Source organism: Leguminivora glycinivorella, chromosome 14, assembly GCF_023078275.1.
Source record: "Leguminivora glycinivorella isolate SPB_JAAS2020 chromosome 14, LegGlyc_1.1, whole genome shotgun sequence".
Lineage (NCBI taxonomy): Eukaryota > Metazoa > Arthropoda > Insecta > Lepidoptera > Tortricidae > Leguminivora > Leguminivora glycinivorella.
In genome coordinates, this window is record NC_062984.1 from 12,752,193 (window position 1) to 12,764,249 (window position 12,057).

Genomic DNA, 12,057 nt, shown 5'->3' on the forward strand with positions numbered 1-12,057 from the left:
ATATTTGTTTGTGTGGATTGAGTGAGCACCTTCCGAAAATAAAAATAAATATGCTGATCATTTAGTAAAAGTTCTAAAACAATTGTAAAACGAATCTCTGAATTTGTAAAAAGATAAATCAAAAGATACAGTCATTAACATGTGCTCACTCAGTTCTTACAAACTACCAACGAAAACAGTGAATGTATTCATTTACCATATAATATTTATATACTAACATTTAGTAAAAAATATGCCAACTTACCTCTATAAATTTTAGATCATATAGTGACGTATTTAATTTTTTACAAATAGTTTCTTATGCTCACTGCTCACTCAATCCTCACACTTTTGAAAAGCCGAATTTTGATGAAAAACATAAGATTTAGACCGCTATTATATGTATATAGTTTAGTAAAAGTGAAATGGGAATTTGTAAAATACAAAACGAACCACTAACGTGTCAGGTTTTTTTATAATAAATTTTTGTAAGTGCTCACTCAGTCCACACGTTTTGAGAAAGTTAAAAATGTAAATATCTTAAGATTTGTAGCACCACAGATACTCGAAAGTACTTCAACATTTAGTAAAAATTTTTACTAAATATCTACCATCTAATATTTTATATTCGTTGTCTGGTTTTAAAGATATTCAGACATAACTTTTCTCATACAAATGTATCATGTAGGGTGACCACACTATGTCGGCTCCTGATTTTCCCCGCCTTCCCATTGTCATATTGAGATTGGAGAGTTTCGTTCAATTTTGATAATGGTTTATATTAAACTAATACCATATTAATTCTCCATCTGCAAACTGTTTTTAGGTTATGTTCTTGGCCTAGTGATGATGTGTATTGTGTAATTTTTATCGACGTCAGGATAATAACCATATTGACATTCATGCATTAAAAAGGACATGAATGATAATTGGTAAGAAACAAAGAATATAATACTTCACTAGTAAGAAACCAGAAATCAGGAGCCGACATAGTGTGGTCACCCTACATGATACATTTGTATGAGAAAAGTTATGTCTGAATATCTTTAAAACCAGACAACGAATATAAAATATTAGATGGTGGATATTTAGTAAAAATTTTTACTAAATGTTGAAGTACTTTCGAGTGTCTGTGGTGCTACAAATCTTAAGATATTTACATTTTTAACTTTCTCAAAACGTGTGGACTGAGTGAGCATATACAAAAAATTATTATAAAAAAACCTGACACGTTAGTGGTTCGTTTTGTATTTTACAAATTCCTATTTCACTTTTACTAAACTATACACATATAATAGCGGTCTAAATCTTATGTTTTTCATCAAAATTCGGCTTTTCAAAAGTGCGAGGATTGAGTGAGCATAAGAAACTATTTGTAAAAAATTAAATACGTCACTAGGTGATCTAAAATTTATAGAGGTAAGTTGGCATATTTTTTACTAAATGTTATATGGTAAATGAATACATTCACTGTTTTCGTTGGTAGTTTGTGAGAACTGAGTGAGCACATGTTAATGACTGTATCTTTTGATTTATCTTTTTACAAATTCAGAGATTCGTTTTACAATTTTTTTAGAACTTTTACTAAATGATCAGCATATTTTTTTTTATTTTCGGAAGGTGCTCACTCAATCCAAACGCACACATATAAGTATGTATTTATCTATTTAAGTATGTATATCGTCGCCTAGCACCCATAGTACAAGCTTTGCTTAGTTTGGGGCTAAGTTGATCTGTGTAAGGTGTCCCCAATATTTATTTATTTATTTAATTTAGTAGCACTTGACAGCGCAAGTATAGTGACGACGTCCAGTATCTCAATAGGGTTGTCACTCAGGTCGAGTCGCGTGAGGTTATTAGGCGTATATTGGTACAGGTAGTGGTCGAGCGAGTGGATCTCGTTGTGGTCTCAAGGGTCTCCAGCTCCAGTGCTACACATATTGACATTCGTCAATGCCAACAAGTGGTAGGAAAAAAATAGTATCTTTACCTCTAATTTAGTAGCACTTGACAGCGCAAGTATAGTGACGACGTCGAGTATTTCAATAGGGTTGTCACTCAGGTCGAGTCGCGTTAGGTTGGGCGTGTACTGGAACAGGTATCGGTCGAGCGAATGGATCTCGTTATGGGCCAGGTCGAGCGTCTCCAGCGCGATGTTGGCGTACACGCCGTCATCGTACGGCCCTTGGAATATCTCGCTTCTGAGCACTTCACCTGCAATATGAAAGACATAATTAATTCCAGTAGGTACCTAATTAGAAGGGAAAATAGAAGCAGGTTTGAAACTACTCCCGTTAACCTCGGTGGATTTTTGATGAAATCGGGGAAACCCTGAAGAAGGTCAGGAGAAAATGTCCCTACACAACGAGCTTATATCAGGGGCGGCTCACTCCGCGATCCTATCGCCGCGCTACAAGTATTACATGCCGGCGGCCGAGAGTTCGCGGCCCATTCAGTGGCGACGACTATCGCGCGGCGCAATAGAATTCAATGTCGTCTGCACGCGTGCGGTCCGTTTGTTAATGTAGGTAAGAATTTAGAATGGCGGCGTTTTGTGAACATCAAAGGAGTGAGCCTTCTGTACTTGTACTATTATATATTCTGTGCTTATAATTATGATGATGTTATGAACGCGGAGGAAGCGAAAGAGATAAGTATAATGAGGATCGTGCCAAGTGCAAATCCGTGGTCTTCGCCTACTTAATACATACATTCCAAGGGCAACAAAAAAAGGAATTGGCAATTTCCATAAATATATTTTTAGGTACATTTAATGCTGATCGATGACAATATCTTTATTTACATGAACATATTTACATAGTTATCTAAGAAACTAAGACTAAACTTAAAAGCTAGCTAATGTCTAAAATAGGCCCTTGAGGCATTGTACCAAGGATACTGGCGACATTTCCTTTATCGCAATGCTGATACGTTGTGCGAGGAAGTCGCCAGCTCTTCGGTCACCAGTTACCTCAACCAGACGCTTCGCGATTTCTGTGAACAACTTGTTCGCGCTGGGACCCCATGGACCTAGAGTTTCTACGCGAAAAGGTACAGGAAAGAATGCTGATCGATTATTTAGGTACTGCTAATTTAAAATCCAACTAATTGTTAACATCGTTACTGCACTCGTACTAGTAGGTCACAAGTCACAAGCTGAAAGTTCGGGCATATTTGTCCATATCATATAACGATTAGGCTAAGGGCCAGTTGCATCAACCACATTTGACAGACACATCATCGTCACGCAGCAGACGTCTATGGAACTTCCCATACAATAAAATTTAACGAACGCTTTAACGGTGACAGAGGGTTTGATGCAACCGGTCCTTATATTGACCGGGATATAGACTGTGATTACATTTTTAGGGTTCCGTAGTCAACTAGGAACCCTTATAGTTTCGCCATGTCTGTCTGTCCGTCCGTCCGTCCGTCCGTCCGTCCGCGGATAATCTCAGTAACCGTTAGCACTAGAAGGCTGAAATTTGGTACCTATATGTATATCAATCACGCCAACAAATAAAATATGCGGTCAATATACCTACTAGTAAGTATTACAGGTTATATTTAGATTAAGATTTTTATTTGTAGATACGTAGTATAAGTTTTTATTTATAAGATTTTTAGTATAAGTGTTTAGTTGTAAGTTTTTAATATGTTGTAATTAATGAATTGGTTTTGAATAAAGTAAATATAATCACAAAAAAAAAAAAAAAAAAAGTTATTCGCTATGTCGGATATATTTTTATTCTGATCATCATAGCGAGGTCAATGTCCGACAACTTAAAAATAAAATGTATTATTAGTGTATTTACAATCAAGATTGATGAGTCGGTCTTATCTTGATTTAGGGTCAACATAATAATTACATTCTTATTATTTGAATTGAATAAATAATGTTATTCAGAACTAGGAGTTAGTACGATTTGTACCTATGATAGGTATGTATGATACCTATTCATTTATTCCGTACTAATCAATGGGAGCATTCAAGTTAAAAAAAAAGGACCTATTTTGTCCGATACTTACGGAAGGGTTCTCATAAGGCTGATGGCTGCATTTTTGCCAGCCAGCATTATACCTGAAGTATTTTTTTTTAAATCTGTTTATAGACGGCTTAAATAATCTTGCCACCTCTTTTCAGTGACAAGACTGCTTGGCCGTCTATAAATCGTTCGTGGGTACTACTGCAAATGCCGTAAATAAATGCCAGTCAGTACCTACTTGCGGCATTTCGTCTACTGGGCAGATGTTACATGATGGTATGATTAAGTAACTATAGTTAGTATAGTTACTAATCATAAGTGTTGAAGACGTTGAAGTGTTTGATTTGTTACGTCATCGCTGATGTTAATATTGAGGAACTTGAGCACTTGGCGCAGCTAACAAACAACTCTTTGCGCTGCTTACAATAATATGTACCTACATAGGTACATACATAAACTCACGTCTGTATTCCCAAAAGGGGTAGGCAGAGCACACGAAACTGGACAACATTCTTGTATGCGATTGTATGGAGCCCCCATGAACATCAGTATACTCTTATGTTGGAGAGGGTGCAAAAAATTTACGCTTTCTTTTCCATAAACTCTATGGGTACTATCCACATCTGTCCCACTCTTTACGTCCTTGAGATGGTAAATTACATTTTCCTAGAGTGCAGAAGAAATATAGCTCTCATAATAGTTATTTGTTATACAAGGGGGCAAAATTGTATTTTAACGCCGAGTGTGGAATTGAAAAACGAGCAAGTGAAAGGATTCTATAGTTGAACCACGAGCGAAGCGAGTGGTTCGAGAATAGAATCCTGAACTTGCGAGTTTTTTAACACACGAGAAGTAAAATACATTTGCACCCGAGTGTAACACAAAACTTTTCCCCTCACTATAGCGAGGAAACTACAACGCAAAAAATGCGTTTATCACTGCTGCCAGTAGTTCCACAGGTGGTAAATCATCTTTATTACTAGATTCACCTACTTTTATCAATTTTAAAGCAGTTAATTTGACTTTATTCAAGGTCAAATTACTTTACCCACTAGTGGATAAAATGCGTTTTTACCCGCTGGTATTAAAGGACAAAACACGTGTTTCCGAGCTAGTGAGGGGAAAAGTTCTTCTTACGTTTAATACGCGGCCAAATTACTAATCCTACCATGCTATCCTATCTCTGATTTCATTAAAAATTTCGCCCTATCACTGGCATAGAACTCCGCCCCCGGCCACAAACTCTATTCGCTATCCCGACAGCACGAACTCATGCTCTATCACACTCCGCTACACCATGCATTAACTTTACTCTTCTAAATGAAATACTGGCCAGTGACAGCAATCTGGACATGTTTTACAGCACGGAATCGCAATTCCTTTCGATTAGCAGCCGATACCTGGAAGCTAATACGACTCCAATTTCCATTAGCTACTGATTATTAACAGGCCTCGGATTATTTTTCGCATGGTAAGATGAAAGAAAACTATGGAGTCGATATTTAAACTAAACTTTAATTCATATTCATACTCATACTCACTAATTTTCTTAGTCCCGTAATACTTTTGTCCCTTGTGCAGGTTGACAGATCGAAAATGTTAATCGAAAATTAATCTTACTGAATGTAATTAAAATTATTTATGTGGTGTGATTTGGGAAGCCTTTTGCTTGGTAAAGGGTTACATTTACCCTGTAACTATATCAAATTAGTTACTATTTTGTTTGGTTCAGACTACTTTGTTGCGGTAAACGTAATGCTAAGTACTAGTAACACATTTCGGCGTCATCCATATATTACGTCACAGTGTAAGGGGGGGGGGCAATACTAAATGTGACAATCCCTGTTTACCGCAACAAAGTAGTCTGAAAAACAAAATAGTAACTAATTTGATATAGTTACAGGGTAAATGTAACCCTTTACCAAGCAAAAGGCTTCCCAAATCACACCACATAAATAATTTTAATTACATTCAGTAAGATTAATTTTCGATTAACATTTTCGATCTGTCAACCTGCACAAGGGACAAAAGTATTACGGGACTAAGAAAATTAGTGAGTATGAGTATGAATATGAATTAAAGTTTAGTTTTAATATCGACTCCATAGTTTTCTTTCATCTTACCATGCGAAAAATAATCCGAGGCCTGATTATTAATCAATCATAAGACCATAAGTGTCTAACCCTATTGTATGAGTCTCTAAAACTACCCTCCTATTAACATGACTGTATAGCCTGTCTGTTAGTGTTAATTTTAAGGAATTTATAAATAAAGAAATAAAGTGCCACTTAGCAATAAAGGGGTTGACAGAAAACGAAATTGTGATGTTGCAGTGACAGGTGTAACACAATTGAACCCTTATCACATAGTCGCTAGCGCTGCAACGAACTGCGTCATATGATATGAGTCATATCGGTTATATTTACTGTTCTGATCTCGTGTTGTACCTTTTGTAGCTCCAGGAAGAAAAGCCGCTCCATGTTGTTTTTTTTTTAAATTATGAATGGGCTTACTCTTGACCACAGACTAGCCAAAGGCAAAGACGTGGCCTATGATGGAGTGAGCTCGCCCAGAAGATGCCCGTTCACCCTTGATTTGAAGGTCGCCGGGTTATATGAGCTCGGAAATACTACGTCACATCGGTTATACTGTTGTATTGTACCTGTAATCCGGTTGTAGCTCAAGTCCAGGAAGAAAAGTCTCTATTTTGTTGAAGGCGTCGTCCCGTATCTCCACAATGCGGTTGCCCCGCAGAGAAATCGTGACGCGTGCGCCTGGCGCTGCGGGGAACTGCGTCACATCGGTTATACTTTTATATTGTACCTGTAATCCGGTTGTAGCTCAAGTCCAGGAAGAAGAGTCTCTCTATGTTGTTGAAGGCGTCGTCCCGTATCTCCACAATGCGGTTGCCCCGCAGAGAAATCGCGACACGTGCGCCTGGCGCTGCGGGGAACTGCGTCACATCTGTTATACTGTTGTTGAACAGTGTTATCCGCACCTGGCTGTCTGAAACGTAATGAGATGGCTGGTTTTAGTTTCTAGCAAGGATGATTTATACACCGTGTTTCACTTAACACTCAAAACCTGAAAACCGTTTGTTCAGAATCGAGAGTAGAATCGATTGAGCTATATCTTGATGGGGGTAATATATTTTTTTTTAATTTGTCTTAATTTCAATTTCAATTTATTTCTTCATAACGAAAGTTACATGTCAATACATATTTACAAAAATTACAATTACATCCATCTTAGTAGCTATAGGTATAACAATTTTATAACAATCATATACAATTATTCTTATTCAAAAATTCTTCTATTGAATAGAAAGCTTCGTTTAATAAATATTCCTTGAGATTATTGATAAAAATATTATATGCAAGTTCAGTAGATTTAAGATTATTGGGCAAACGATTATATAGTCTCGGACCAATGTACCACACACATTGTTCGGACTTTTTAAGTCTGTGTCATATTAGTTATTTTTTACGTGCCCATTCTACAAATTCGTAATACAACAGTGTGAATATCGCATTGCTAGAGGTTGTATACCTTTTTCAGTATTTAGGGGTATTCATACTGGCTGGTTACTTGGACGACTATTTTTTTCGCTACGAGTTTGACGTTGTTTGTCAGTTTAATTTTAATGTTTACCTCTAATAAGTCATAAGTCATAACAAATTGAACTGGTACCTAATTACAATCTTGTTATTTTAAATGTTGGGTTTAAATTTGCTTACTGAGATTATCTATCCAATTTGAAGTTTGCTGTGACAAAGCTTTAAAATGTTTTACAGTGACATTATGGTAAACCTTATGTCGTTGCAGTAACGAACACAAATAAGTAGTTTTAAGGTTTATGATGGTAGCTAGCATCTATTTTTTTGAGTGTAGAGTTAAAAGTCGAGTAGAGCTGCACAGAAATTTAAACATTCAATTTAAAAAATAAATAAACATCAGATTAAAAAATGAATACTCTAGATAAGTTTAAAAAACTAAAAATCAGTTGGGGTGTCTGAGGTTTTGAGTGATAGCGGAAACACCGTGTATAGGATTTACAATCTTCATACTAGAATAAACGTACAGTCAACCAATTGGAACCCTAGGCCACTGTAGAACTATGTCATAGTGACGTTATAAATCAGATTGTAAGAAATATCTTACTGCTTGTCATTTTGACACGGTTGTAGAGTGGCCTAGGGTTCCAATTGGTTGACTGTACCTCGATTTTTCAGCGCCACCTATTAAATACTATCATAACTACACTGATGGTGCCTACAAATTTATTTTTTTGATATTCACGTGATATCATGATATTAAAATAAAGAAATATGTCATTTGTTCTTATAAAAAATAAAAACACGCAAAATTTTGGCTACTTCCAGGCTGCGAAACAGCGCCATCTACTTTTAAGCCTGAAAGGCGCATACTTTTCAGGGGTATGCTTTTTTGTATGGGCTCTGTCAGTCCTGTATTAAATCTTCGTTGGTTTCTACTTTCTAGGGTATGCTGCTTATAGCGTCATATTATACCTATGCAACATAATATTGCCACTGGCACAGTACGGAATCAATTGGAAGTGATGCATCAATGTCTTAGTCGGGTAGCGATAACTTTTGAGGTTTCGATAATATTCATGTTGCTTATTTTTTGCATATAGTTTTTAGACTATTGATCAAATATAAAAATAATGTTTTGTGCGTTCCTAGGTACTTGCTTAGCACGAACTTTAGGTATTTCTCTTTTTAAGCAGTGTTCAGTCAAAAAAATATTCGAGAAGAAATTATTTGTATTTGTCTAAAAACAAAGTGGTTGCCGATGTATATATGCATTTTGTGCAATTTTCATCCATGGGTTTAATAATATTTAAAAAAATTCTTATATTGATCCTAAAACCCTTAAAAAAATATTAGAGTCAGTAAGTGAAGTCTTGTACGATTCAGGGCATTAAAATATCTTATTTTTTTAAAAGTGTGCGATATTCATAGATTGCTTATATTAAAAAAAAATATTTTGAAATAAAAACCCGTTCAAATCCTCAAAAAAATTTTCATGTTCATAAGTTGACGTCTATATTATTATAATATAATATCGAGTCATCAAATTTAATTTGTGCGGTTTTGATCAATGGGTTTTCAATATTTGACGATATTTCAATAGCAAAGTATTTTAAATCTTCGCGCAGTGTGGCGCGCTACCGATAACCAATCAGGTTGGCGCGTGCCACTGGCGCGACGCCGCGCTGCCTCGCGGCGTAAGTACATACGTCTCGTGCGCAGTCATGCATAATTTAGGGTTGCCAGATGGTCAGGATTTGACGGGATTCTCCCAATTTTTTGCAAGTCTTCCCAATTAAAACTTACACATATATTACTGAACTTTATTTTATTACATTATTAACGAAAAGACCAATCTGTATATTTCGAAAGCACGTGAAGGTATCGCATCAAAAATATGATTTCATTTTACATTTCCCTACGAAATCCTCGTAATTGCGGTAAATTCGCCTTTATCCCAATATGGGGGTAATTTGATCCAGTATCCTATTCATACACCGTGATTATATTTATTATTGTAACTATTAATTTCAGTTTTTCGTTACACAATACAGGGTGTAATTTTTATAACGGAAAGTATTTAAGGAAGTGATTAACTGATCATAGAGCTGATGCAAAACCCAAAAAAGAGTAACGTTTTTTTTCTATATTTTCCTAGATTTCCAATTATAATGCAAATTGAACGCACGGCGGTACAGTAAATGGAGTATAAAATCTTTTGCGATTTCTTTCCCAAATTTAGTTCTGCCAGGCACTATTGTCACAAAATGGACGAGAAACCAGCGTGTGTATACACGTATACACTGTGTTTTTATTGAATTCCGTTAACTTTAAGGAAAGGTTCTTTAGGTCAAAAACAATTATTTATCTATGAATCTATATCTTTATATATGAATTATCTATCGTTTCTTGATCAAATCGGGGAAATATTGCAAAAAGGCCAGGTCAGAAGTACTCGAAACCGACGAACGTGTATGAGAAACGTTATGAAAGTGTGTGAAGCGAAAGTGGTTTGTCAGGATCGTAGTAAATGGAAATCCGTGATCTCTGCCTACATCTCTGGGAAACAGGCGTATGTATGTATGTATGTATGTTATCTATGAAACCAGCGTCTTAACTTGTACGGTTATCGATCTATTTAAAAAAAGTTAATTACTGGACACGTGTGTGACATCCTATAAAATTTCCTAAAGTTAAATCCGTGTGAGAAACAAGAATAAAATAACATTCAACCAATGTCTAGTAATTGACGTCACATGTCATAATAAATAGTATTCTGAAAGTATAAAGGCCGTACTACACTTTTTTTTTACTACACTAATTGATTCAATAAATTTATTTTTTAATTACTTTCTTTTTCTTAGAGAAATTAATTGTAATTCACCTAAGCAAACTTCCCTTAAATTTAACGGATATCAATAAAAACACGTTGTATACCAGGTGGTTCCCGATAATGAACCTAACTGTATGTCGAATTTCATGGAAAACGAAAAAAAAACACGGTGTATGAGTCATACGCTCCGTCTTGCGTGAGCGACGGGCGACGCGACGCGACGCGACGCGACGCGATGCGACGGCGATGGCTCAAGGTCATCGCGTATCCATCGCGCGAAACTTCGGCACTAGCATTTTGGTGATTAGAATCACAAGATTCGCCGTCTTTCACAATGTGCAAATGGTCTAGCGGGTTTGACTTCTAGGTGGAATCGTTTGCGCCATGAGTATCGTGAGTTCGAATCTCGGCTCACGCGATCTTTTTGCATTTTTATTTACGTTTTTTCTTTTATGTTCTACTAGCTTTTGCCCGCGGCTTCTCTTGAAAAACGGACAAACAAACAGACACACACACACTTTCCAGTTTAATCAGTATGGATTATTTGATTTTATTTACCTGCTTATTTCTTTCTCTAAGATTCTACTTTCTTATTTTTTTTTAAGAACTCCGGGTTTTATACTAACAAGGAAAGTTTTAAGTAGAACACAATAATACTGCATTTTGTTTTTATTAACTTAATGTTTATTTTGATCCATACTAATATTATAAACGGGAAAGTGTGTGTGTGTGTGTCTATTTATTTGTCCGTCCTTCACGGCAAAACTGAGCGACGAATTAACGTATACTATTTTTACTTATAACGAATGCTATTTACTTAATGTTGAAATGAAAAAATGTCATACAGTGTAACCCAGTGTTTTTTAATGCTGCCATCTAGTGTCGACTGGCATAACCACTACACTAAGAGCCCTTATTCCTTAGAGCGTTCATCAATTTCGTGAAATAGCCATTGATAGATGGCGTTGGAGCTCGGTACGCGAGCCACCGGTAACGCAACACACAGGCAAGAATGATCTTGATAGTTTTGAATTTAATTGCTAGTAACAATTCTTTTGGTTTCATGTGTTAACTTTTTTGTAAAGTTTACAAGAGATAAGAATATATTATTATTATATGGTACCTACTAATTGTAAATAACTTAAAAAAAACAGTTTCAAAGAGCTGAGCTGTGTGCAAAAAATTACATGTGTTATTGGCCCGGCTAATGAGATCAAACATGGTCGAGTTACGATAAGTAGAATAGCAGTTCTGTTATTCATTTCCTGACTCGATCATGTGACCTTGGACATCATCGAGATCGACGCTGCTCATCAGCCCAAATGTAATAAGCCCAAACATAGTGGAGTTATTATGAGTAAAATAGCAGTTTTGTTGACCATATCCTGACTCCACCATGAAAACCAGAACCTCATCCTGGGGGCCGGTTTTTGAATCTCACATATGGGATTTGTCACTAAAATACCGGTTGAAAACAGTGAATTGCTTAGTATTTTCAGTGACAATTTTCTGAATTCGAACGCGTGAGACTCAAAAATCGGTCCCCTGGTCCCGAAATATAATAATAATTCAAACTCTCATCAGATTTCAAGTAAAATTTCTTGGATAAAATTGCATGTAAAAATCAGGCGGACCGTATGCCTGTTTGCCACCAACAGGATCAAGATTTGTTTAGTCGCAGTACCTATACAGCACTTCTCAGAAC

General features: G+C 36.1%; 2 protein-coding genes across 2 annotated transcripts in view; one reads left to right on the forward strand and one right to left on the reverse strand.

Moving 5' to 3' along the window:
• LOC125233133 overlaps positions 1 to 12,057 on the forward strand; it is a 50,902-nt gene that overhangs the window by 8,769 nt on the left and 30,076 nt on the right. The window lies entirely within an intron of this gene.
• LOC125233134 (phospholipase A2 inhibitor beta-like) overlaps positions 1 to 12,057 on the reverse strand; it is a 34,836-nt gene that overhangs the window by 7,630 nt on the left and 15,149 nt on the right. The window contains exons 3-4 of the mRNA XM_048139006.1: positions 6,789 to 6,971; positions 1,970 to 2,193 (exon numbers count right to left, since the gene is read on the reverse strand). Of these exons, the coding sequence (XP_047994963.1) occupies positions 1,970 to 2,193; positions 6,789 to 6,971 (407 nt within the window). The remainder of the gene's footprint in view (positions 1 to 1,969; positions 2,194 to 6,788; positions 6,972 to 12,057) is intronic.